Source organism: Saccharomyces cerevisiae, chromosome IX (genome assembly GCF_000146045.2).
Source record: "Saccharomyces cerevisiae S288C chromosome IX, complete sequence".
In the NCBI taxonomy this organism is placed as follows: domain Eukaryota; kingdom Fungi; phylum Ascomycota; class Saccharomycetes; order Saccharomycetales; family Saccharomycetaceae; genus Saccharomyces; species Saccharomyces cerevisiae.
In genome coordinates, this window is record NC_001141.2 from 73,540 (window position 1) to 99,802 (window position 26,263).

Consider the following 26,263-nt stretch of genomic DNA (forward strand, 5'->3'; position numbering starts at 1 on the left):
ATAAGATCTTCTCCACTGCTGTTACCTGTCTTTATAGAATTCGTAGTAGGAAATGGAAAACAACAAACAAGGACAGAATCAAAACTCCGGACGGAATCTGCTAAAATGTAGTGAGTTGGCTTTTGTTCGTGCTGTTTTCGATGAACTATTAATCCCAAATTTATGTAGTAATAATCACTAAAAAATGCGAAGAGGAAATATTAACGCGCGGCGCAAAAAGATCGGGTAATTTGGGCGTTTAAGTACATGAAGGTAGAATATTTCAAATATGATGTCAAAGGCGATAATAGTAACTTCTAAATGCATTCACATTTACAGCGATAGTTTCCTTGAAGTCGTCGGAATACGCTCTATGCGCTATGGTTGATTTTTAATTGTTTTTTTGTGTTGAGACGCGAAAGTAAGGAATATATAAAGAAACTTAAATTTGCTAACAGAAGAAATATTTTATAAGCTGTTTGTTTATGTATTTATGAAACCAAACAAAAAATTGCCTGTATAATGAAAGAATTTTCATATTTGATAAGCTTCTATGTAATTAAGGAAAGGAACCAAACGGGGAATATAGATACGCAGTGAGAGAAACAGAAGTGATAGTAAAAAAGTGAGTAGGAACGTGTATGTTTGTGTATATTGGAAAAAGGTTACAATAGAATATAACCCAGTGCCAAAATCCGATTAGATTCATCAATGGAAAATTCAGAGCTTTTATTAAGGTTCTCCAAAAATTTTAAAGGTTTAGAAAGAGCATGCAAGACAAAAGTATTCATTTTGCCCCAAGTCTCCTTGATTATGGTAAGACTTTTCATAATGAATCCATCGGAGTGGAAGTTTATCTGAAGCGTACCCTTATCAAACCATAAAAACTGCTCAGTTGAAGAAGGAGATGCAGTGGCGGGCGTATTGATTGTGTCGCTAGAGGAATCTAAGGAAAGTAAAGAGGCCAATATGGAGGGCCGCAAACTTAAAGACTTAACTGTTTGGTGTTCGTATGCTGCAGTGACAAAGTATGTCACACAACATCCAAAACTAATTCCTATAGTAATTGAAATGCCCCAAGTGAACCAGCTCGTGAAGAACTTCTGCTTCTTTCTCTTGGGTTTTTTATTCGATTTAGGGGATTTCTTTTTTGAGTTTTCGGCTTTTTTGTTACGACAATAGGACCGAGACTTTGTATGTATAGCTTCGTCATCATTATCTTCCTCATTCACATCTTCTCCGTATTCCAAGGATAAATCTTGTAATCTTTGAAACATTTTTTTCAAATCTCTTTTGTTGGTCACAACAACTGGAGGAAACAATAATTTAACAAGTTTATTCCTTAAGAATGACTTCAGGACGTTTTTCACTTGGATGACTTGCCCAGGCTGGCAGATCGGTATTACAGGCTTGCCTTGAGAATATTGAACGATCCTGTTTAGCAGAGATACCATCTCTCTCAGCTCCTGAAAAATTATGACAATCCCCGTATATTGCGGGAATGTTGCGGAATCGTGATATTTGGGTAATTCAAAAAGAGATTGGTATTCTTTTGGTATTGATTGATAAAAGCTGGAACCAGTCCTTCCCAGTATTAGAAGGCGAAAAACTGGATTCTTTTGTGTTAGTGATAGTTTGGGCATAACAAAAGAGTTTGTCGAAGAAGTCAAGCTTTTTGTTATCGTCACACTATCTTCCTCAAAAGCCTCATCTTCATCACCATCATCATCTTGCTCGTTAAAAGGAGTTTTTTCCTTACCAGGCAAGGGCAGCGATATTATCTTCTGTAACTGTTTAAAGGGATGAGACGGTGAAACGACATTTGCTCCTTCTTGTCCTTGTTTAATAATATTTATTATATCAGCAGCAGGCGCTTGAAGCAGCTCTTGTTCTTCTTCAGAAGTATCACTAGATGATAGAATACTTCCATTAGTCGTTTGAGAAGAGCACCTTTCTGGGATGAAAGAAGCGCCCAAGTCCAAAGGCTGAATGGCTTGCCACGATCCTGATATACTATCGTTTACATTGTGGTTGCCGGATATGTCAATGGACGTAACCAAGTTCTGTCCCATTGGCGAAGGCGAATGCCCTGTCTTACTCAACAATTCCAATACTGATAGATGAGGGTCAAGTAAGCCTTTGTCTTCCCCAGTTTGTGCTTCAGAGCATGTGTGAATAGTCGTTGACGAGGAATCAGGTGGCATGCTTTTAGATGAGGATCCTTTACCTTCCCTTTGTTGGTATTCCAAAACCATATGTTTACTGTTCCTGGCAGATTTTTTTTGCTTTTGTGATTAGGACTTCAATATTGCTTATCGATAAGAGAAGTCACAACTGATAAGAAAAATTGTCAAAAACGAGAAATGGGCTTTGTAAGAAAATATTTCAACAATAACCCAAAAATATAGATTTTAAAAGTATAATGATTATGCCTCAGGAAGCTTACTGCACCTTATTTCCTAAATAACTTTTTTATTACTTAATAGATCTGTTTCTTTTTTTTTTTTTTGTAAAAGGGGTGCGTCAAACAATAGATATATGCTCTAGACAGACGGTGATCTAAGATATTTGAGAAAGCACGAAACAAGTGCCAAACAACTTCAACTTTGCTGAAGTAGTATAAACTTTGCTTTTACTATGCAAACTGTGAAAGACGATTTGTCCTTTCCATATTTGTGTTTTGAGCGATGGGGATGTCGTCCCTTCAGCCGTCTAAAAAAAAAGTCATCAAGCGTGAAATCTATCATCCCGTTGTTGGTTTAAAAGAATATCGTGCATACTGTATAAGAGTGGTATATACTGCAACACAGACACGGGAAGGCCCAATCACCTAGTTTAAATAACGATGTTATCTATTAGTCTGACGACCGTATCGGGTTTTTCGCGGTCAGTCACGTATACAGCACAACTAATGACTATTGGCTGCTGTTCGCTGGTGTTTTCAACATCGGAGAGTTCATCAAGAGTCTTAAAATCTGCTAAGGAAACATAGTCGATTTTGAAATCGTGGGAATCAACGTAGGGTGCCCATATTTGAGTCACAGTATCGATGATTTCTGATCTGGAGAGACGTCCCCCTGGTGCTAGTCTCCTAATAGCATTTTCCGCAGCTTTCAGCCCGCGGTAAAGGTTTTCAGAGATCTTTAAAGACTCTGGACAAAGATATTTGTTTCTACTACTCAGAGCCAGTCCATTATTGTTTCTTACAATAGGCATCATTTGTAGCCTTGTATTAACAAACAGTTCGTCCACCATACACTGTAAAACAATGAACTGTTGAATGTCCTTCTGCCCAAAATAAGCCACATCCGCCATAACGATATTGAATAGTTTAGTCACGACAGTTGCCACGCCCCTAAAGAAGTTAGGTCTCGTCTTCCCCTCTAATTTTTCACTCAATCCAAGAACACTAACAAAAGGGCCTTTCTGCTCTTCTATGTCGAGCGGAATTCCCTGTGGATACATCACGTGTGCATTAGGAGCAAATAGAACATCCACCTTCAACGACTCAAGCAATTTGATGTCGTCTGGCAAAGTTCGAGGATAGTTATCTAGATCTTCCGTTGGCGCAAACTGGGAGGGATTTACAAATATACTGACCACAGTATAGGTGTTTTCCTTCACAGACTGCGAGATCAAACTAGCGTGACCCGAATGCAGGCAACCCATTGTGGGAACGAACCCAATAGTTTCTCTAAATCTAGTTTCCCTCAGCTCCTGTGTTCTCCATTGAACAACTTCTTCGACAGTATGGAAGATTTTCATCAATTCTATATGGATATGCAGTATAAAAACTTGTATAAAACAGTGCAGTATCAACACACACCACTTCTTGTACACATAAATATGTACGCTACATCGAGAAATGTTCATTAATCTCTTGTTGGAAAATATGACAAAAGAAAAAAACTCGTTAAAGTAACATTTACCCGGATATCTGTTCAGCCAACATTATAAAAAAGATGGGCGCTTAATTTCCACTCTTACAGATATCACTCCTTCTAATTAACTTACATCAGTAAGAAAGTAAAAAGAGCAACAATTCGCCACAAGAAGGTCTCTGTAGGGTCAATAGTAGCAGGGCTCTTGTCAGGGAAAGACTGTGAATGCAAAGGAAAGACGGTTGGAGGTCCGAAAAGCATTACTGATGTTAGGATTGAAGAGAAATTCACCGTACTATGTGCCAGATGGTTATAACTGAACATTGAAATAATATCGTGATTATGGGCTGGTTGAGAGCCCCGTTAAGTATTGTTAAAGATGTAAGCAGTCTATTGCGATTAGCGGTTAAAATACCATTTCAAGGGTTACCCATACTGAAAGTGCCAAAAGAAAAAAAGATAACGTATGGAATGATATAGTCACAAAACTAATATTTCCTAAAATAAACAAACAACACCAAAAATGGTAGAAATAATTGGAATACATTCACAGGAGAGGTAGAATCGTCCCTGTAAAAAAAATTGAAACGGAACAAGAAAAATAACTGACGTTCCTTTCTTTAAACGTTAGGGTGTACTATAATATATTCCATAAGAGATACCCGTTTCTATAAATGCAAAGCTCAACAAGTACTGATCAACATGTGCTACATCACATGGACCCTCATCGGTTTACGTCCCAAATACCAACTGCAACATCGTCACAATTGAGGAGAAGAAACAGCACGAATCAAGGTCTAACCGACATGATCAATAAGAGTATTGCCAGGAATACAATAAGCGGGACTGGCATTCCCACAGGAGGCATAAATAAAAATAAGAGGACAAGAAGCACGGTTGCAGGAGGTACAAATGGTACAGCATTGGCTCTAAATGACAAATCCAACAGTAGAAACAGCGTCAGCAGATTATCAATAAATCAACTTGGCAGCCTGCAGCAACATCTGAGCAATAGAGATCCAAGGCCACTAAGAGACAAAAACTTCCAAAGCGCTATTCAAGAGGAGATTTATGACTATTTGAAAAAGAATAAATTTGATATTGAAACAAATCATCCCATTTCAATAAAATTTCTAAAACAACCCACTCAAAAGGGGTTTATTATCATTTTCAAGTGGTTATATTTAAGACTCGATCCAGGTTACGGCTTTACTAAGTCTATCGAGAATGAGATCTATCAAATTTTAAAAAATCTGCGTTATCCGTTTTTAGAGTCAATAAATAAATCACAAATTTCGGCTGTAGGTGGCTCTAATTGGCACAAATTTCTTGGCATGTTGCATTGGATGGTACGAACAAATATTAAACTGGATATGTGCTTGAATAAAGTAGATCGTTCATTAATTAATCAAAATACACAAGAAATAACAATTCTGAGCCAGCCTTTAAAGACTTTGGACGAACAGGACCAAAGACAAGAAAGATATGAGCTAATGGTGGAGAAACTGTTAATTGATTATTTTACAGAGTCTTACAAAAGCTTTTTGAAACTTGAGGATAATTATGAGCCTTCGATGCAAGAACTAAAGTTAGGTTTTGAAAAATTCGTTCACATAATTAATACTGATATAGCTAATCTACAAACCCAAAATGACAATCTTTATGAGAAATATCAAGAAGTAATGAAAATAAGCCAAAAGATCAAAACCACCAGGGAAAAATGGAAGGCTTTGAAAAGCGATTCTAATAAGTATGAAAATTATGTCAACGCGATGAAGCAAAAGAGTCAAGAATGGCCAGGTAAACTGGAAAAGATGAAATCCGAGTGTGAACTGAAAGAAGAAGAAATTAAAGCCTTACAAAGTAATATTTCCGAATTGCACAAAATTTTAAGAAAAAAGGGAATTTCAACTGAGCAGTTCGAATTACAAAACCAAGAAAGAGAAAAGCTGACTAGGGAACTTGATAAAATAAATATCCAGTCTGATAAATTGACAAGCTCAATTAAATCCAGAAAGCTGGAAGCCGAGGGAATATTCAAAAGCTTACTGGATACGTTGAGGCAATACGATTCGTCGATACAAAATTTAACCAGATCGCGTAGTCAATTGGGTCATAATGTTAATGATTCATCTCTAAAAATTAACATTTCAGAGAACTTATTAGACAGAGATTTTCATGAAGGTATCTCCTACGAGCAATTGTTTCCAAAGGGATCTGGAATTAACGAGTCTATTAAAAAATCTATCTTAAAATTAAACGATGAAATTCAAGAAAGAATAAAAACCATTGAGAAAGACAACATAACATTAGAAAAAGATATCAAAAACTTAAAGCATGACATAAATGAGAAAACTCAAATTAATGAAAAACTTGAATTGGAATTGTCCGAAGCGAATTCCAAATTTGAGCTCTCTAAGCAGGAGAACGAACGATTATTAGTAGCGCAAAGAATTGAGATTGAAAAAATGGAAAAAAAAATTAATGATTCAAATCTCTTGATGAAAACTAAAATTTCAGATGCTGAGGAATTGGTAACTTCAACGGAACTAAAATTGGAAGAATTGAAAGTTGACTTAAACAGGAAACGATACAAACTACACCAACAAGTGATACATGTTATTGATATAACAAGTAAATTTAAAATTAATATTCAATCGTCATTGGAAAACTCTGAAAACGAATTAGGAAACGTCATTGAAGAGTTACGAAATTTGGAGTTTGAAACTGAACATAACGTAACAAATTAATAAAATAAATGATATATAATACCCGAGCAATCTACAGCAAAGCTCAGCCCCACCTTTCCGCATTTTAATAACCTGCATTTTGTTCAATTCCACCCTCACTCCCCTTCTCAAGTATTCCAAACCAATTTAAGTAAGTATTGATATGTAGTTATTTTTAAAATAAATATATGTAAGTATATTTGGATGCTTTAATTAGGAATGTTCTATTTTTTTTTTATTTTTTATATTATGGAAGAAAATGGACGTGACGAATCAATAAAAGAAAGAACAGCGACGAAAGAATAAGAAGACGGTGGGAACAAAAAGGTATTATGACTGAATAGATTCAAAATAGGAAGGTGACAATGAAACCAAGCCTATTCACTTCTTCAAATTCTTATAATACATCTTTCTGATTAATGGATGATGTTCCTTCAGTTCTTTGTTTTTATTGGTACTGTATTCCATATATGCCATATCTTCACCGCCAGCAAGACCAGACAATGAACCTTCACCTCTAACGGCCTTTGATTTAAATCTTTTGTGGCCATTTGAACCTCTCCCAACAGAATTGTCAGCGTCATCACCGACCTCGATACCAGCAGCTTCTTCGTTCTTCAATAATACTTCTTGCAATAGCTCTCTACGTTCTCTGGGTGAAGCATATGCCAAATTTGGAATGTTCTCCATTCCGTGTAAATGTGTAATGACTTTGAATGCGTAACCTTGATCTACCAAAAACGCTTGTCTCTTTGTTGAGTAGTACATTTCTTGCGTATCCTTAGAAACCAGAGAATAAAAGAACGCATTGAAACCTTCGTCATTACGTCTTTTAGCTCTTAAAATTCTTCCTAATCTTTGGGCTTCTTGACGACGAGACCCATAGTGCGAAGATATTTGAATTAAACAGGTAGCTTCTGGTAAATCGATGGAAGTATCACCAACTTTTGATAGAAATATGGTATTGATTTGGTCATTGTACTGGAAATTTTGCAGAATGTTCATACGCTCTTGTTGTGGTGTGGAACCATAAATAAATGGTTTTCCCATTTTCAAAGCATATTCTTGTAAGGCGTAAACATTATCTGAAAAAACGATGATCTTATCACCCCTCCTTTCGTGATATTGAATTAAGAATTGGCATGCCTGAAACTTTGTTGGATTCATGATATACAGTAGCATTCTTTTCCTTGCAGTTTCTCTTAAATACTCTTGGTAAAATTCTGCTGTCATGGGACACCAAACCTCTGCACATTGGACATTTGCAATATGTCCTTTTTGGGATAATTCCATCCAATTTGCTTCATAAAGTTTTGGACCAATTAAAAAATTCAGATCACCAATTTTATCATCTTCTCTAACCAGCGTTGCGGTCAGTCCCAATTTGGCGTGTGCTGCGATGGTGGAGACCACCCTACGGAACATTGCGGCGGGCACCACATGAACTTCGTCAAGAATAATGAACCCCCATTCCCTACCGGTCAAGAAATCCATAACTTTTTGTGAATCATGAGACCTGTTTCTTGTGTTTGCCACCATTGAATAAGTGGAAACAACCAAACCGGATTCTGTCTGGAACATTTCCTTATTATCAGAGGTGAAAACAGCACAATTTTCAGGTTGTAAGGTACACCATTGTAAAAATTGCTGCCTCCATTGCATGACGGAGACTGATGAAGTACATAAAACAATTACGGATTTTTTTATAGTACATGCTGCGGTAATACCGACCAAAGTTTTACCTGCGCCACATGGCAAAACAATAATCCCTGAACGAGCACGCCCATTACCAAACATTTTACTCAGCGATTTTTCTTGATAGGGTCTGATTTGAGTGGAAGGTTTCAAATCAATATCTAAATCCGGGTTTCTATGGTCGTTTCTAAAGTCGTATTCTTCCAACACGGGATAATCGATTTCTTGACATCTTTTCTTTACGACTTCAACAGACTCATTGGCAATTTCAAAGGAGTGAACGGCATCAATATCATCATCTTCTTCTTCCCGCTCATTATCACCACCTATAACTGCACTAAACACGGCTTCCACATCGTTCGGATTAACATTAGTAGCGGGTTTTCCAGCGGTTTGCTGAAGTTGTTGCTGTAGTACATCCTCTGGTGGCTGTACTTGATGATCGCTATCTATTCTTAGGGGCCCGATGACGGAATCATTCAGCAACATTTGCAGAATATCTGCTTGTGTAGTCTCCACGAAATATCTATTATGCTTAATAACTAGTTTCACTTTACCGTATGAAATGGTAGCCCCTTTAATGAAGTTGATTATCGATTCAGCAACGGGTACTTTGGATAATCTATCCAGAACTGAAATGATATCATCCGTCTCCAACCCTACAGAAACAGCTGCATACAAAGAGTATGCTGTGATCTTGTATTCATGAATATGGGAGGGTCTACTTATAGGCTCTGCAATGGTGACCAGAAAGTCCTGAGCCTGTTCTGCTAATGGAGAGAAACTCTCCAGAATGATCCTACCGTCACTTGGCGAGATCCAAAGGGGCCTGGAAGCATGGTCTGGTCTTAACCGCAAATAACTAAAGTCATGGCTTCTGAACATTCCAGAGACGGAATCTGGAACGAAATCTGCTGGTATATCGCTATTAGTGTCCTGCAAAAGCGCTTTATCCTTAGCGTCCATTTGATTCATAGAGGAATCCGCCGCTGTATGCCTGCTACTCTTGGTCTTTTTCCGAGGCTTCTTCAACCCTGTTACCATGGCGCCGGTATCCCTTTCTCCACGTCCTTCTGACGTTTCCCTGTTATCATCATAGTTCTCATCGATCTCTGCATCAGTAGCTGGTGAATCCTCATCTGATGAGAAAAAGGACTCACCCATATCTGGAAAGATTTTCCCCTTGCTCTTAGGTTGGTAGCCTTCAACGTCCGTCATGATTTATCTTCCACTGATTCCAACGTCAGTAGATGCTACTTTTACTAAATAATGTAGATATCATTACTATTATCTATCCTTACTAAGGACCTTTTTCCTTATACTTCTTAGAAGAAAAACCTCGTTTCTAACGATCTGAAATTTTTTTCTCTTCGCGGTGGCGAGTTTAAAAGACAAGAGCAGAGCAATAAAAAAGAGGATGAAAGGTGGCCATTAAATAGGCAAGAAGAGTCAGTCGTACAAAGCTCAAAAGATTCAGGATGAGTGTACAGATATTTGGAGACCAGGTTACAGAAGAAAGAGCGGAAAACGCCCGTTTGTCGGCGTTTGTCGGTGCCATTGCCGTGGGTGATTTGGTGAAAAGCACATTAGGCCCAAAAGGGATGGATAAATTATTGCAAAGTGCGTCCAGTAACACTTGCATGGTAACAAACGATGGTGCTACGATTCTGAAGTCAATTCCGCTGGATAATCCCGCAGCCAAAGTGTTGGTGAACATCAGTAAGGTGCAGGATGACGAAGTTGGAGATGGTACCACTAGTGTTACTGTTTTGAGCGCAGAGTTGCTTAGAGAAGCAGAGAAGTTGATTGATCAATCCAAAATCCACCCTCAAACTATTATTGAAGGTTACCGACTAGCTTCAGCAGCCGCATTGGATGCGTTAACGAAAGCGGCTGTTGACAACTCTCATGATAAGACCATGTTCCGTGAAGATCTGATCCATATTGCCAAGACTACTTTATCTTCCAAAATTTTGTCTCAGGATAAGGATCACTTCGCAGAATTAGCAACTAATGCTATTTTGAGATTGAAGGGCTCCACTAACTTAGAACATATTCAGATCATTAAGATTCTTGGTGGAAAGCTATCAGATTCGTTCCTTGACGAAGGTTTCATTCTTGCCAAAAAATTTGGTAACAACCAACCCAAGAGAATTGAAAATGCTAAGATTCTAATCGCCAATACAACTTTGGATACAGACAAGGTCAAAATATTCGGCACCAAATTCAAAGTCGATTCTACTGCTAAATTGGCACAACTAGAAAAGGCAGAACGTGAAAAGATGAAGAATAAAATTGCCAAGATTTCCAAGTTTGGTATCAACACTTTCATCAATAGACAACTAATTTATGACTATCCAGAGCAATTATTTACAGATTTGGGCATAAACTCAATTGAGCATGCTGATTTTGAAGGTGTAGAAAGGCTCGCCCTGGTTACAGGCGGTGAGGTGGTGTCTACATTTGACGAGCCAAGTAAATGCAAACTGGGAGAATGTGACGTGATCGAGGAAATTATGCTTGGTGAACAGCCATTCTTGAAGTTTAGTGGTTGCAAAGCTGGTGAAGCTTGTACCATCGTCCTAAGAGGTGCTACCGACCAAACGCTTGATGAAGCTGAGAGATCCCTGCATGACGCATTGTCCGTGTTGTCACAGACCACAAAGGAAACAAGAACTGTTCTTGGCGGCGGTTGCGCCGAGATGGTCATGTCAAAAGCTGTGGACACCGAAGCTCAAAACATCGACGGAAAGAAGTCCCTTGCCGTGGAGGCTTTTGCCCGTGCTCTGAGACAACTGCCAACCATTTTGGCAGATAATGCTGGTTTTGACAGCAGCGAACTTGTGTCCAAACTAAGATCCTCCATATACAACGGTATCTCCACCTCAGGTTTAGATCTCAACAACGGAACCATTGCCGACATGAGACAGTTAGGTATCGTCGAGAGTTACAAGCTAAAACGAGCAGTAGTCAGCTCTGCATCTGAAGCCGCTGAAGTTCTACTAAGGGTGGATAACATCATCCGTGCAAGACCAAGAACCGCCAATAGACAACATATGTAACATATTTAGGATATACCTCGAAAATAATAAACCGCCACACTGTCATTATTATAATTAGAAACAGAACGCAAAAATTATCCACTATATAATTCAAAGACGCGAAAAAAAAAGAACAACGCGTCATAGAACTTTTGGCAATTCGCGTCACAAATAAATTTTGGCAACTTATGTTTCCTCTTCGAGCAGTACTCGAGCCCTGTCTCAAGAATGTAATAATACCCATCGTAGGTATGGTTAAAGATAGCATCTCCACAACCTCAAAGCTCCTTGCCGAGAGTCGCCCTCCTTTGTCGAGTAATTTTCACTTTTCATATGAGAACTTATTTTCTTATTCTTTACTCTCACATCCTGTAGTGATTGACACTGCAACAGCCACCATCACTAGAAGAACAGAACAATTACTTAATAGAAAAATTATATCTTCCTCGAAACGATTTCCTGCTTCCAACATCTACGTATATCAAGAAGCATTCACTTACCATGACACAGCTTCAGATTTCATTATTGCTGACAGCTACTATATCACTACTCCATCTAGTAGTGGCCACGCCCTATGAGGCATATCCTATCGGAAAACAATACCCCCCAGTGGCAAGAGTCAATGAATCGTTTACATTTCAAATTTCCAATGATACCTATAAATCGTCTGTAGACAAGACAGCTCAAATAACATACAATTGCTTCGACTTACCGAGCTGGCTTTCGTTTGACTCTAGTTCTAGAACGTTCTCAGGTGAACCTTCTTCTGACTTACTATCTGATGCGAACACCACGTTGTATTTCAATGTAATACTCGAGGGTACGGACTCTGCCGACAGCACGTCTTTGAACAATACATACCAATTTGTTGTTACAAACCGTCCATCCATCTCGCTATCGTCAGATTTCAATCTATTGGCGTTGTTAAAAAACTATGGTTATACTAACGGCAAAAACGCTCTGAAACTAGATCCTAATGAAGTCTTCAACGTGACTTTTGACCGTTCAATGTTCACTAACGAAGAATCCATTGTGTCGTATTACGGACGTTCTCAGTTGTATAATGCGCCGTTACCCAATTGGCTGTTCTTCGATTCTGGCGAGTTGAAGTTTACTGGGACGGCACCGGTGATAAACTCGGCGATTGCTCCAGAAACAAGCTACAGTTTTGTCATCATCGCTACAGACATTGAAGGATTTTCTGCCGTTGAGGTAGAATTCGAATTAGTCATCGGGGCTCACCAGTTAACTACCTCTATTCAAAATAGTTTGATAATCAACGTTACTGACACAGGTAACGTTTCATATGACTTACCTCTAAACTATGTTTATCTCGATGACGATCCTATTTCTTCTGATAAATTGGGTTCTATAAACTTATTGGATGCTCCAGACTGGGTGGCATTAGATAATGCTACCATTTCCGGGTCTGTCCCAGATGAATTACTCGGTAAGAACTCCAATCCTGCCAATTTTTCTGTGTCCATTTATGATACTTATGGTGATGTGATTTATTTCAACTTCGAAGTTGTCTCCACAACGGATTTGTTTGCCATTAGTTCTCTTCCCAATATTAACGCTACAAGGGGTGAATGGTTCTCCTACTATTTTTTGCCTTCTCAGTTTACAGACTACGTGAATACAAACGTTTCATTAGAGTTTACTAATTCAAGCCAAGACCATGACTGGGTGAAATTCCAATCATCTAATTTAACATTAGCTGGAGAAGTGCCCAAGAATTTCGACAAGCTTTCATTAGGTTTGAAAGCGAACCAAGGTTCACAATCTCAAGAGCTATATTTTAACATCATTGGCATGGATTCAAAGATAACTCACTCAAACCACAGTGCGAATGCAACGTCCACAAGAAGTTCTCACCACTCCACCTCAACAAGTTCTTACACATCTTCTACTTACACTGCAAAAATTTCTTCTACCTCCGCTGCTGCTACTTCTTCTGCTCCAGCAGCGCTGCCAGCAGCCAATAAAACTTCATCTCACAATAAAAAAGCAGTAGCAATTGCGTGCGGTGTTGCTATCCCATTAGGCGTTATCCTAGTAGCTCTCATTTGCTTCCTAATATTCTGGAGACGCAGAAGGGAAAATCCAGACGATGAAAACTTACCGCATGCTATTAGTGGACCTGATTTGAATAATCCTGCAAATAAACCAAATCAAGAAAACGCTACACCTTTGAACAACCCCTTTGATGATGATGCTTCCTCGTACGATGATACTTCAATAGCAAGAAGATTGGCTGCTTTGAACACTTTGAAATTGGATAACCACTCTGCCACTGAATCTGATATTTCCAGCGTGGATGAAAAGAGAGATTCTCTATCAGGTATGAATACATACAATGATCAGTTCCAATCCCAAAGTAAAGAAGAATTATTAGCAAAACCCCCAGTACAGCCTCCAGAGAGCCCGTTCTTTGACCCACAGAATAGGTCTTCTTCTGTGTATATGGATAGTGAACCAGCAGTAAATAAATCCTGGCGATATACTGGCAACCTGTCACCAGTCTCTGATATTGTCAGAGACAGTTACGGATCACAAAAAACTGTTGATACAGAAAAACTTTTCGATTTAGAAGCACCAGAGAAGGAAAAACGTACGTCAAGGGATGTCACTATGTCTTCACTGGACCCTTGGAACAGCAATATTAGCCCTTCTCCCGTAAGAAAATCAGTAACACCATCACCATATAACGTAACGAAGCATCGTAACCGCCACTTACAAAATATTCAAGACTCTCAAAGCGGTAAAAACGGAATCACTCCCACAACAATGTCAACTTCATCTTCTGACGATTTTGTTCCGGTTAAAGATGGTGAAAATTTTTGCTGGGTCCATAGCATGGAACCAGACAGAAGACCAAGTAAGAAAAGGTTAGTAGATTTTTCAAATAAGAGTAATGTCAATGTTGGTCAAGTTAAGGACATTCACGGACGCATCCCAGAAATGCTGTGATTATACGCAACGATATTTTGCTTAATTTTATTTTCCTGTTTTATTTTTTATTAGTGGTTTACAGATACCCTATATTTTATTTAGTTTTTATACTTAGAGACATTTAATTTTAATTCCATTCTTCAAATTTCATTTTTGCACTTAAAACAAAGATCCAAAAATGCTCTCGCCCTCTTCATATTGAGAATACACTCCATTCAAAATTTTGTCGTCACCGCTGATTAATTTTTCACTAAACTGATGAATAATCAAAGGCCCCACGTCAGAACCGACTAAAGAAGTGAGTTTTATTTTAGGAGGTTGAAAACCATTATTGTCTGGTAAATTTTCATCTTCTTGACATTTAACCCAGTTTGAATCCCTTTCAATTTCTGCTTTTTCCTCCAAACTATCGACCCTCCTGTTTCTGTCCAACTTATGTCCTAGTTCCAATTCGATCGCATTAATAACTGCTTCAAATGTTATTGTGTCATCGTTGACTTTAGGTAATTTCTCCAAATGCATAATCAAACTATTTAAGGAAGATCGGAATTCGTCGAACACTTCAGTTTCCGTAATGATCTGATCGTCTTTATCCACATGTTGTAATTCACTAAAATCTAAAACGTATTTTTCAATGCATAAATCGTTCTTTTTATTAATAATGCAGATGGAAAATCTGTAAACGTGCGTTAATTTAGAAAGAACATCCAGTATAAGTTCTTCTATATAGTCAATTAAAGCAGGATGCCTATTAATGGGAACGAACTGCGGCAAGTTGAATGACTGGTAAGTAGTGTAGTCGAATGACTGAGGTGGGTATACATTTCTATAAAATAAAATCAAATTAATGTAGCATTTTAAGTATACCCTCAGCCACTTCTCTACCCATCTATTCATAAAGCTGACGCAACGATTACTATTTTTTTTTTCTTCTTGGATCTCAGTCGTCGCAAAAACGTATACCTTCTTTTTCCGACCTTTTTTTTAGCTTTCTGGAAAAGTTTATATTAGTTAAACAGGGTCTAGTCTTAGTGTGAAAGCTAGTGGTTTCGATTGACTGATATTAAGAAAGTGGAAATTAAATTAGTAGTGTAGACGTATATGCATATGTATTTCTCGCCTGTTTATGTTTCTACGTACTTTTGATTTATAGCAAGGGGAAAAGAAATACATACTATTTTTTGGTAAAGGTGAAAGCATAATGTAAAAGCTAGAATAAAATGGACGAAATAAAGAGAGGCTTAGTTCATCTTTTTTCCAAAAAGCACCCAATGATAATAACTAAAATGAAAAGGATTTGCCATCTGTCAGCAACATCAGTTGTGTGAGCAATAATAAAATCATCACCTCCGTTGCCTTTAGCGCGTTTGTCGTTTGTATCTTCCGTAATTTTAGTCTTATCAATGGGAATCATAAATTTTCCAATGAATTAGCAATTTCGTCCAATTCTTTTTGAGCTTCTTCATATTTGCTTTGGAATTCTTCGCACTTCTTTTCCCATTCATCTCTTTCTTCTTCCAAAGCAACGATCCTTCTACCCATTTGCTCAGAGTTCAAATCGGCCTCTTTCAGTTTATCCATTGCTTCCTTCAGTTTGGCTTCACTGTCTTCTAGCTGTTGTTCTAGATCCTGGTTTTTCTTGGTGTAGTTCTCATTATTAGATCTCAAGTTATTGGAGTCTTCAGCCAATTGCTTTGTATCAGACAATTGACTCTCTAACTTCTCCACTTCACTGTCGAGTTGCTCGTTTTTAGCGGACAAAGATTTAATCTCGTTTTCTTTTTCAGTGTTAGATTGCTCTAATTCTTTGAGCTGTTCTCTCAGCTCCTCATATTTTTCTTGCCATGACTCAGATTCTAATTTTAAGCTATTCAATTTCTCTTTGATCTTCTCCATTTTGCTAATTGCTATTTTAGATGCTTTCTCAACCTCATGAGAAAAAAATTACTAGATTAATATTCCTTATGTTTACATTCTTTTATACCAACCTATTATTGTTGAATCTACAGGTTTTTCGTAGTATATGACAATAATAACTCGAATTCTGCTAAGAGAACATCGTTTATAGTACTATTTTAGAAGACTACTAAATCTACGTACGATAGTGTGTTGAAATACTTGTAAAAAATCAGACCAAGGAGGCCAAGTCTCTTCTTATAGTCTTTCTGGACTCTTCATCTTGCTGGACAGAGGCCCAGATGTCGTCCAAAGATAACAAGCTTTGACCCAACTTCTCTTTCTCCAAATTAATAAACTTTTCTATCTTCTGTGGCTCGTCTGCTACAAACATTTGAAAGATTATCAGGGAAATACTCCTTAACGCCTTGTGTAGATGATCCCCCGTGGTGGTACCTTTCCTTGTAGCCTTCCGTGCCCATTGGTCAAAATTGCCCATATACCACTCCCAGATCGTTTCACGAACGACTTGGTCTTGAGGTTTCTCGTTTTTGTTCAGCCTCTTCTTAAAGTTGTAATTAAATCCGAATAATGCCAGTTCCATCCCCTCTGACTCAATATTGGAAGTGATAAAATTCAAAGTTTTTTTCACGATATCAGAATCTAAACAGAATCCAAGAGATTCTATTGCACCGTTTTGAATCAACATGGCGGTTTCGCTACTGTTTTGGTCATACATATTAATGACATGGTTTGTGATACCAGTACAGGAACTGCGTTTCACCAAATCGAATATTTTCTTCCACTGCTTGATGTTTGCACAATGTTGCGATACGACGACAAGGATTGAGTTCACTAATTCTAACGGTACGCTCGAACGTGGGCCCTGTAATAGATGTTTAAAATAAATTTGACACAATTCAGCACATTTTGCGGAGTTTTTATTTAAAAACAAGACTTGAGACATGACTTTCAACTCGTGAGGGTTTGTGCTTTTATCAAATTCACCGTGGGGCCAATCAATCTTATTGAAAAGGGGAATGACAATTTTTTTCTTTAAGAAAGATTGTAATTTAGAGCTCGTTAAACTGGCACGATCGATCGTTTGCAGAACTTCCAACCCCTTGGAAAGAGGATCCCAATATTTTGATGCAATCTTTGTGGAAGGAGAAGCGATATGGTTTAGTATCTTAAAGAGACCGTGCAAATGAATAGAATTCTGGAAACCCTCATCTCCAATAAACTGCGACAAGTCTAAGAAAATCTTCCGAAGGTCAATCTCGGATAACGTCTCCTCAGTTATTTTATCATTAATCAATGCATAGCACTCTTCGGACTCATATGAAACGCGGTAATAACCTTGGGCTAAATGGTTAATTACTAAGATAGGATAATCGAACTTTAAGGTCCTATCCGTCAATAGTACATTTTTAGTATCCATTTTACCATCTGGCAGAACCCCGAATAAGGGTACCTGATATGGGACATCTTCTAACTGATCCTTTTCTTCAGTAGATAATTGATTGATAAATCTGTGTTGAGTCAATTTTGTTTGCGTTTTCCCGTCTTTCTCTTCTACTTCGACCTTAACGACAGGTAAGCCTGGCGTTCTTGTCCAAGATGAAACAAAGTTTGTAATATTTTGAGACTTCAAAAATTTTCCGATATGATTCCATATATCCATTGGTTTGACGCTTCTCGCATGAAATGTTTTAGTATCTTCAAATACACTTTCCAGGCCCTTTTGTAGATGAGATTCGCCTGTAGCCAATTGCAGGGACCTCAGCATGATAATACCCTTTGTGTATGCCTCAGGATCAAAAATATCGGAGGTTTGAGAATCTATGCCAGTGTTCCGTTGCGCAATCTGAAATATGCTTCTTCCATTAACGTCAGCTGCATCTCTGCACATGGTCGGCTCCACTTGCTGTAGTAAATAAGGTTCCGAGGTCCAATAATGGGATAGGTCACCATTCTGTTCTAGTATGTGGCAAGCTAACCAAGTAGCGAAAGACTCATTAAACCAAAGAGATTCCCACGAGTCAAAAGATATGTAGTTGCCCATCCATTGATGAACGAGTTCGTGGACAATGAGTTGCTGTGCTTGCTCTCTGACGGTTTCATTGGCCAAGGCATTTGGTGGTATGAGCAGGTGGTTTAGTTGGATGGTGATCATACCAAAGTTCTCCATTGCCATGTCACTTAAATATGGTAGTAGGACGAAATCTAACTTTGGCAGAGGGTATGGACATTTAAAATAGGATTCCAACAAAGGTAGATATTTCTGGACTGTATCTAAAGTGAAAGCTGCATTAGCAATATCCCAAGGTGCATAAATTGAAACGGGAATAGTCCTATCACCTTCCAACTTGATTTCCGTTTTCAAAAATTCTAAATCACCAATAGAAAAACCAAATACGGAAGTAGTCATCAAAGGTGTCTTGGCAAATTTCACCAAATGTTTTTGAGAACTATCCAAAGCTTCGACCATCTCTACAGGAGTATTGGAAACGGCTTTATATTGTGCATCCGTTGCAATGTTCAATTGAAAAGTGGACTTGTTTGAAGGCTCGTCAATACATGGGAAAATATTGCTAGCGGAAAACGGTTGGCAGTGAGTAGCAACGACGTGATTATTGGCAGTACCGGTTTTACGATCCATAAAATTGGTTTTGAAAATACCAAAAGTCTTATCATGATGTGTTTTTATGTCACGAATTTTACCCACGTATTGCACGGACAAAATCAGAGGGCAATCGTTGGACAATTGAATAGGAGATTCAGAGTTGAAAATCGACAAATGCTTTCCAGTGTCCTGAGAAATTTTTAGATCAAACTTAGTAGACCCTATGGTGGCATGTGCAGACAACACAATCAAATCCTTGGAATGTAACTTGAACTGGGTAAAACTGTCTTCGATAGAAGCTAAGGTGGTGGAGTTCGGATTGAATTTCAAATGGATTATGGCGGATCCTTTGAAATTGGGCGACGACTGCTTAGGGTCAATTTCTAGACGCAACTCATAGTGACTAGGCACCACCGGATTCTCTAAAGATAACAAATTATCAGACATGATGGTTAGTGATGATCAACCTGGCGTTATATATCCTTTACACGTCTTCGGACCTTTTTTTTGTATAGCACATCCAGGAATGGTTTGACTGCAAAACTCGTTTTTCACTGAAAAATTACCGGCGAATTGTATAATAGAAAGGATCGATTTATACTAAAGAAAAGAAGGATTAATATACAAGACTACAACCAAGGGTGGTACCTCACTTGAAGGGGGTTCTCAAAGTACTCGAGAATTTTGATATTCTGTCCTGTGTGTGCTGAGCCGTTCCAGCCAGTCTTGTTCCAGAAATATGTTGACAAAATTGAAGTTCGTAAATATATATACATTTCATATAATAATTGACAAGCTGATACATACGGTGTGCGGACGGTTACATTAATGCAGGAATCTATAAATGCTATGGCCAGCTGGCGTCCTTCTGTTATGCAGATTTCTTAAAATAATTGGCATATTGGTGGTAAACATGAAATGTGAAGACGTTGCCCCTCGTCATAGGTAAGCGGTGGTCATCACAACCATCAGCGGTGACAATAACACAGCAAACAGTCTTGTTTGACTCTCCTGCCTGCATGGTGTTTGAAAGTGAATCGTCAGGATTTGCAACAACCAATAGTGTACTGCTATTCGCAGGAGCACAAGCTCGCCGGTGGCCCGTGTGGGTTAAGGGAGGAGTTTGTTGACCCTTATTTTGTCGAGTTCCTTGAAGAGGAGTATATATAAGGGGAAACGGTTCTTGCTAAAGTCCTGCTTCTTTGCCCTTTCTTGAAATAAAGGGTATTTTTGATTGGCCAGTAACGTTAATCATTTAATAAAACAAGCAGATAAGGATGTCATCAAGAATAATTGTCGGCAGTGCAGCATTGGCAGCTGCCATCACAGCTAGCATCATGGTCAGAGAACAGAAGGCCAAGGGTCAGAGAAGAGAGGGCAACGTCTCCGCTTACTACAACGGCCAGGAGTACGGCAGTTCAGCACCCCCACAGTTGGGAAAGCTACATAACATAAAGCAAGGCATAAAGGAAGATGCCTTGTCGTTAAAAGACGCGCTTCTGGGCGTATCTCAAAAGGCTAGGGAAGAGGCTCCAAAGGTAACTAAGCGTGTGATATCACCGGAAGAGGATGCTCAGACACGCAAGCAGCTAGGCCAAAAAGCCAAGGATTCTTCCTCGCAAAGCATCTTCAATTGGGGGTTTAGTGAGGCTGAAAGAAGGAAAGCCATAGCCATCGGGGAATTTGATACTGCTAAGAAGCGTTTCGAAGAGGCAGTGGATCGTAATGAGAAGGAGCTCTTGTCCACGGTGATGAGAGAGAAGAAGGCCGCTCTGGACAGAGCATCCATTGAGTACGAAAGGTACGGGAGAGCCAGAGACTTTAATGAGCTTTCGGACAAGCTAGACCAACAGGAAAGGAACAGTAATCCTTTGAAACGCCTGTTGAAGAATAACACGGGTGACGCTAATACTGAAGAAGCCGCTGCAAGAAGTGTCCAAGGCTGGGGTGATACGGCACAGGAGTTTGGTAGAGAAGAGTTGGAGGAAGCCAAGAGAAATGCTTCTTCAGAGCCAAGCGAGGCGCAAAAACGTCTTGACGAGCTGAAGAAGATCAAGGAAAAGGGCTGGTTTGGTTACAACAAAGGGGAGCAAAGCGAGCAACAGATTGCTGAACGGGTAGCCAGAGGTTTAGAAGGATGGGGTGAAACAGCCGCTCAACTTTCCAAGGACGAAATGGACGATTTAAGATGGAATTATGAGAATTCAAAGAAACAACTGGATAAGAACGTGTCCGATGCCATGGACTCGTTATCTAAGGCGAAGGAGGACTTGAAACAGTACGGCAGCCACTGGTGGTCTGGATGGACTTCCAAGGTCGACAATGACAAGCAGGCTTTAAAAGATGAGGCCCAAAAGAAGTACGATGAAGCGTTGAAAAAGTACGATGAAGCCAAGAACAAATTCAAAGAATGGAATGATAAGGGTGATGGTAAATTCTGGAGCTCGAAAAAGGACTAGTTAGATAGCTAATTGTAAAGGGTTGGTTCCCGCATAACATATATACATATTCACATGTTTCTCATTTTTTATATTTGAAATCACATATGGTCTTTGCTGATTATGGATTGGAAAACGGAGTAAATTAGTGGCATTATTGGGGTATACGTGCATACATAAAATACCGTTATATATCTATATATATGGAAAAAAGAGACTTAAATGAATTTTTAGAGTAGGAGAAGAAGGTTGAAGAAATGAACAATCGCGGCCCTTCAGTTTTCTTTATTTGGTTGTGTCTGGATTCATAGAGGTTATTGTAGAGTTTGAATTTGATTTTGAACTTGGATTCGAGTTTGTGAACGCAGGGCTATTTTTGATGTTATTATTAATAGTATTCTTGTGTTTATTAGTATTATTGTGATTATCGTTAACCATGTTGGCAATTGATGGTGGTTGTGCCAGTTGTGACTGCAATTTTTGCTTTAGATTGAGTTTATCTCTTTCAATCATAGTGTTGTCCTCCTCTTCGGAAGAAAACCCTTCACTGCCACTGGATTCCATATGGAATTTGGATTTAGGTTTCCCGATCATAATGTTGGCAGCACTGCCGGGCCTATTGCTGTTTCTTCTTGAACGGGCGCTCCCTGAAGGTGACCTTTGTTGTTTAAGTAAGTACTGTTGGTTCGATGGCGATCTTGATAGTGCGGCCCCCGTAGTGCTTCCAGCGCTGGTTCCCCCATTGGCATTGTTGATCGTTGTGTTAGAGTAACGTCTAGATATGATGAAAGGGTTGGTGAAGTTCATATGCTGAGGTGGTGATGCCGAAGCTGATGGGGGGGAAGGCAAATGAGAAGGAGAATTCAAAAGGGACGACGAGAACGAGTAGTGACCTTGCATTGGGGGTCTTCTCAAGGGGTTCGCAGTTGATGATGTTGATGTCGCATTACTAACGTTGTTATTGTTGTCATCGGACAACATGTCAGCGTAGGAATAAAACCTTAGTAGTCTTGAACCATGGTCGTTGGGAGATCTTGGATGCGCAGGCGACGTTTCGTTATCAAAAGATTGTGACGAAAGACTTCTTGTCCTACCTAGGGCTCTATCCAGGCCGATGGTAGATGGCCTTCTCGAATAAACCATATCAACGTCATCAAGGCCAGTCGTGTCGTCAGTTACAATAGAACAGCCAGCGTCTAATGCAGGAGGGACGAAATTCTCTAAGGTACGACGGTGATCCAGTGGAGTCTGCACAACAAAATCCGGATTGTATGTCTGGTACGATGCTATTGACTCATTAGTCCTAGAAGGTTGCAAATGTAGATTCACAGCAGACGATCTCTGGCTTAAGTTATGGAAGTTCCTATTACTAGAATTATTATGATTGAACAAACTGGTCCTGCTGCTCTGCCTAGAGAGAGAGTTTGCAGCGTTGTTTGACACCGTTTTATAAAGGTATGATGGGTCCTCTACATTTCTTTCAAAAATCATAGAACTCTCGCTCATGGAGGGGGAAGGTGGCATATAATTATTGTCGTTCTCCCTCTGTGCCGCCACGTGGGAGTCGTGGTCTTGGTTGTGGTTGCTGGTATCCATCTTTGCCGTTTACGTTCGCTTTGCTTGAAGGTAGTCTATCACAAAAGCTTTCAGGATCAACCTTTTGCGCCTCAAGAAATTGCATATCACCAAAGGGTGAGTTTAGTCTGATACTGTTTGTTAATCACCTCACGACTGTTGCAACATTAATATGGCGCACACACCGTGTTACGTGATGAAAATAAAGATAATAAAGCGATAGCATAAATAAAATACCATTTAATACGCTTTGTAAAACAAGCACTAACAAGGCGTTGCTTAATAACAAAATAGTCAGCATTCAACAACGTGAGAAGGATAGCTACGACATCTACATCTGCAGTGTTGTTAAATTCGCTGCCAACAACCATTTATATGTCACCATACACGGTCATGCTCTCTTGCACCATTTTTCTCACCTATATAAAGTGAAAAAGTTTTCGATGTCTCTTCTTCCTTCCTAGTAAACTACACTCCATGTGTTTCTGAAAGGGACCTTCAGGAGGTTACGATCAAGTATCTTGTGACATGCAAGAACTTGATGCTTCGATGGGGGAAGTCTTATTTTCAATGTGTTGAAAAGAGTTAATTATGGAACGGTTGGTCATAGCTTTGTACAGCTCAATGTCGTCATGTTTGTAAGGATACAGGCGCGACTTGATCTGCGACTTACTGCTATCAAACGATAAATTATGTTTTTCTTCGTTTCCTTTTTTTTTCTTTTCAGTTTCCTTCCGTTTATTTTTTTGTTGGATTTATCATGATGAGCATTTATTTTACTGCGTTATCGTATTGACGGGGGCTGTTTAAGTACAGTCTGTTTTATAATCTATATTCATTTATATTTTATATTTCTTACCGAGGAAATTGACTCTTAACAGATTTGCTGAAAGGTTCATCTTACAAAAAAATTGGAAAACTTAAACTGAAAAAAAAAAAGTGAAGGAGTACGTGAAGAGCAGTAGCTTTCATAGGAATATGTACAATATCTTGTCTTTGTACTTTGCAAAACCAGCACGCAGCAGGAAGCTCTTGATAATATGGTCGATCACCAGTGGACGCCACTGCAGAAGGAGGTTATCTCAGGTCTGTCCGCGGGATCCGTCACCACATTGGTAGTGCATCCATTAGATTTACTGAAGGTTCGTTTGCAATTATCCGCTACAAGCGCACAAAAGGCCCATTACGGCCCATTTATGGTAATCAAAGAGATTATACGTTCGTCGGCGAATAGTGGACGTAGTGTTACGAACGAACTGTATCGCGGATTAAGCATAAATTTGTTTGGAAATGCCATTGCATGGGGAGTTTATTTCGGTTTATATGGTGTCACGAAAGAATTGATATACAAGTCAGTGGCAAAGCCAGGGGAAACACAGCTTAAAGGTGTTGGGAACGACCACAAAATGAATTCGCTTATTTATTTGTCTGCCGGTGCTTCCAGTGGGTTGATGACAGCTATCCTAACAAACCCTATCTGGGTTATAAAGACCAGGATAATGTCTACAAGTAAAGGCGCCCAAGGAGCGTACACTTCTATGTACAACGGTGTCCAACAACTGTTACGAACTGATGGCTTCCAGGGCCTATGGAAGGGCCTTGTACCCGCACTGTTTGGTGTTTCGCAAGGTGCCTTATATTTTGCAGTTTACGATACCTTAAAGCAAAGAAAATTGCGACGGAAGAGGGAAAATGGGCTTGACATCCATTTAACAAATCTTGAAACCATTGAAATCACATCGTTGGGAAAAATGGTCTCCGTCACTTTGGTTTACCCTTTTCAATTATTGAAATCAAACTTACAAAGTTTCAGGGCCAATGAGCAAAAATTTAGGCTCTTTCCTTTGATAAAATTAATCATTGCTAATGATGGTTTTGTTGGACTTTATAAGGGCCTATCTGCAAACTTAGTACGGGCCATTCCATCCACTTGCATTACCTTTTGTGTATACGAGAACCTTAAGCATAGGCTTTAGTAAATAAAGGCTATATGATAGATTTAATTTCTTGTAAATATCAAACGATAAAAATATAAAAAGTACGAAAGAAAAAGGGGAGGTAATCTAAACTGTAACGGGGAGGAATGGTTTCTTTGGTTTTTATTATTTCTAAAAAATATTTGTGATTATATTACAAAATGTAAAGTATTAAAGAAAAACTATTTTTAATTTCTTAGTAACCCAAAGCGGCTAATTGTTTAGCAACATCAGATTCAGCAGCAGTAGCATTAGCAGAGGCAACTTTCTTGGTGAAAGCTCTCTTCTTGGCATAGTATTCAGCGGATGAAACCTTTCTCTTTGCTTCCAATTTGGCAACAACATCTTCGTATTTCCAACCAACGGAAGTAGACAACTTACCCAAGGTGGTGTACTTTCTACCTGGCTTCAATCTCAAAACTCTCAATGCTTGTGGGACAACAACTCTCTTCTTCTTATCGTATGGAGGTGGGATACCTTCAAAGACCTTTAAACGTTCCAAAGCGGCCTTACCACGAGCAGTCTTGTGAGAAACCATACCACGAAGAGCTTTGTAGAAGATTCTAGATGGGGCTCTGAAATGGAATGGACCACGGGTCTTATTGAAAGCGGTAGCCTTTCTCAAGAAATCATGGTACTTTAATTTGTTTCTGAAAAATTCACCAGAAATGTTTAATTCTTCAGCTCTAACAACAACGATTTTTTGACCGTTTAATAATTGCTTAGCAACAACGGAAGCTAAACGACCTACTAAATGACCCTTACCTGGTTGAAGATTATTATTGATGAATGAATGGATGCTCATTCAAAAAAATGGATTTGTTAGTATTATCCTTTAAATAAAACCTGTTTTTCCCGTTCATAATTCCCATCTCTCTCTATCTCCATGTTTTAGCGTATACACAATCTACGAAGACCCTTCTGTATTCCACCCTTCTGCGGCTGTAATATTTTTATCATATTCCTTGGGGACTCGTAAACGCTGTGCACTATGAGCAAATCCTGCGGCTGGGAAAGGAAAACACATTCAATTATTAGTGCAAAATCTTACGTACCATCAATGACAACAACTGGTTCAACAGACATTTTCTCGATTTGTTCTTCACCTTCCGTTTTCAAAGAGAAATAATATGTATAACGATAGCGTGCAATTATACAGTGTGATTACTAAATTGCTAATTTAATTATTATTACACAGCAGCCCAAGATTGAATTTCCCTGCAGTACCTACATTGACCCATTGCAATAGCATATTCTCAGGCATAAGCTCGGGGAGTGCACTACAGGTACTATTGCGCATCGGGCTTAGCCAAGGGTCTCTGTTGCCGGGCATGGATACAGAGGGAGAAGTCTAGCATCGGGGTAGTTTTCCCGGGCAGGATTTGTTCTGCATTGGCGGGCGTAGGAGCATAGCTAGGCCGAAGTATCATGAAAATAATCTCTCGGCCCGACGCAGAAAAATTTAATGTTTC

At 39.0% G+C, this 26,263-nt stretch overlaps 14 protein-coding genes and 1 non-coding gene across 15 annotated transcripts, besides 1 other annotated feature; 6 read left to right on the plus strand and 9 right to left on the minus strand.

Moving 5' to 3' along the window:
• The first annotated feature begins 280 nt into the window (after positions 1–280).
• Positions 281–452: an origin of replication (ARS907; Autonomously replicating sequence).
• Positions 453–644: 192 nt separating this feature from the next.
• On the minus strand, positions 645–2,234 carry ATG32 (mitophagy protein ATG32; the record flags this gene model as incomplete). Its single annotated transcript, NM_001179494.1, has 1 exon — positions 645–2,234. One exon carries the CDS (start codon positions 2,232–2,234, stop codon positions 645–647), a length of 1,590 nt encoding a protein of 529 aa, NP_012120.1.
• Positions 2,235–2,814: 580 nt separating this feature from the next.
• Positions 2,815–3,744, minus strand: PAN6 (pantoate--beta-alanine ligase PAN6; the record flags this gene model as incomplete). Its single annotated transcript, NM_001179493.1, has 1 exon — positions 2,815–3,744. One exon carries the CDS (start codon positions 3,742–3,744, stop codon positions 2,815–2,817), a length of 930 nt encoding a protein of 309 aa, NP_012121.2.
• A 790-nt stretch (positions 3,745–4,534) lies between these two features.
• On the plus strand, positions 4,535–6,610 carry NDC80 (kinetochore-associated Ndc80 complex subunit NDC80; the record flags this gene model as incomplete). The annotated part of the gene is made up of 1 exon (NM_001179492.3): positions 4,535–6,610. One exon carries the CDS (start codon positions 4,535–4,537, stop codon positions 6,608–6,610), a length of 2,076 nt encoding a protein of 691 aa, NP_012122.3.
• Positions 6,611–6,970: 360 nt separating this feature from the next.
• SSL2 (TFIIH/NER complex ATPase/helicase subunit SSL2) lies at positions 6,971–9,502 on the minus strand (the record flags this gene model as incomplete). Its single annotated transcript, NM_001179491.1, has 1 exon — positions 6,971–9,502. One exon carries the CDS (start codon positions 9,500–9,502, stop codon positions 6,971–6,973), a length of 2,532 nt encoding a protein of 843 aa, NP_012123.1.
• Positions 9,503–9,762: 260 nt separating this feature from the next.
• CCT2 (chaperonin-containing T-complex subunit CCT2) lies at positions 9,763–11,346 on the plus strand (the record flags this gene model as incomplete). Its single annotated transcript, NM_001179490.1, has 1 exon — positions 9,763–11,346. The coding sequence occupies one exon, from the start codon at positions 9,763–9,765 to the stop codon at positions 11,344–11,346; it is 1,584 nt and encodes a 527-aa protein (NP_012124.1).
• A 480-nt stretch (positions 11,347–11,826) lies between these two features.
• Positions 11,827–14,298, plus strand: AXL2 (Axl2p; the record flags this gene model as incomplete). The annotated part of the gene is made up of 1 exon (NM_001179488.1): positions 11,827–14,298. One exon carries the CDS (start codon positions 11,827–11,829, stop codon positions 14,296–14,298), a length of 2,472 nt encoding a protein of 823 aa, NP_012126.1.
• A 141-nt stretch (positions 14,299–14,439) lies between these two features.
• REV7 (Rev7p) lies at positions 14,440–15,177 on the minus strand (the record flags this gene model as incomplete). Its single annotated transcript, NM_001179487.1, has 1 exon — positions 14,440–15,177. One exon carries the CDS (start codon positions 15,175–15,177, stop codon positions 14,440–14,442), a length of 738 nt encoding a protein of 245 aa, NP_012127.1.
• Positions 15,178–15,690: 513 nt separating this feature from the next.
• TPM2 (tropomyosin TPM2) lies at positions 15,691–16,176 on the minus strand (the record flags this gene model as incomplete). The annotated part of the gene is made up of 1 exon (NM_001179486.3): positions 15,691–16,176. The coding sequence occupies one exon, from the start codon at positions 16,174–16,176 to the stop codon at positions 15,691–15,693; it is 486 nt and encodes a 161-aa protein (NP_012128.3).
• Positions 16,177–16,408: 232 nt separating this feature from the next.
• On the minus strand, positions 16,409–19,249 carry TMA108 (Tma108p; the record flags this gene model as incomplete). The annotated part of the gene is made up of 1 exon (NM_001179485.1): positions 16,409–19,249. The coding sequence occupies one exon, from the start codon at positions 19,247–19,249 to the stop codon at positions 16,409–16,411; it is 2,841 nt and encodes a 946-aa protein (NP_012129.1).
• An 830-nt stretch (positions 19,250–20,079) lies between these two features.
• Positions 20,080–21,261, plus strand: OM45 (Om45p; the record flags this gene model as incomplete). Its single annotated transcript, NM_001179484.1, has 1 exon — positions 20,080–21,261. One exon carries the CDS (start codon positions 20,080–20,082, stop codon positions 21,259–21,261), a length of 1,182 nt encoding a protein of 393 aa, NP_012130.1.
• A 264-nt stretch (positions 21,262–21,525) lies between these two features.
• VHS2 (Vhs2p) lies at positions 21,526–22,836 on the minus strand (the record flags this gene model as incomplete). Its single annotated transcript, NM_001179483.1, has 1 exon — positions 21,526–22,836. The coding sequence occupies one exon, from the start codon at positions 22,834–22,836 to the stop codon at positions 21,526–21,528; it is 1,311 nt and encodes a 436-aa protein (NP_012131.1).
• Positions 22,837–22,982: 146 nt separating this feature from the next.
• Positions 22,983–23,186, minus strand: YIL134C-A (uncharacterized protein; the record flags this gene model as incomplete). Its single annotated transcript, NM_001184555.1, has 1 exon — positions 22,983–23,186. One exon carries the CDS (start codon positions 23,184–23,186, stop codon positions 22,983–22,985), a length of 204 nt encoding a protein of 67 aa, NP_878096.1.
• Positions 23,187–23,571: 385 nt separating this feature from the next.
• On the plus strand, positions 23,572–23,707 carry SNR68. The gene has a single exon (NR_132190.1). It is a non-coding gene; the product is annotated as an SNR68 (small nucleolar RNA).
• Positions 23,708–23,855: 148 nt separating this feature from the next.
• Positions 23,856–24,791, plus strand: FLX1 (flavin adenine dinucleotide transporter FLX1; the record flags this gene model as incomplete). Its single annotated transcript, NM_001179482.3, has 1 exon — positions 23,856–24,791. One exon carries the CDS (start codon positions 23,856–23,858, stop codon positions 24,789–24,791), a length of 936 nt encoding a protein of 311 aa, NP_012132.3.
• Positions 24,792–24,987: 196 nt separating this feature from the next.
• On the minus strand, positions 24,988–25,877 carry RPL16A (60S ribosomal protein uL13 RPL16A; the record flags this gene model as incomplete). Its single annotated transcript, NM_001179481.1, has 2 exons — positions 24,988–25,556; positions 25,847–25,877. 2 exons carry the CDS (start codon positions 25,875–25,877, stop codon positions 24,988–24,990), a joined length of 600 nt encoding a protein of 199 aa, NP_012133.1.
• Positions 25,878–26,263: the final 386 nt, after the last annotated feature.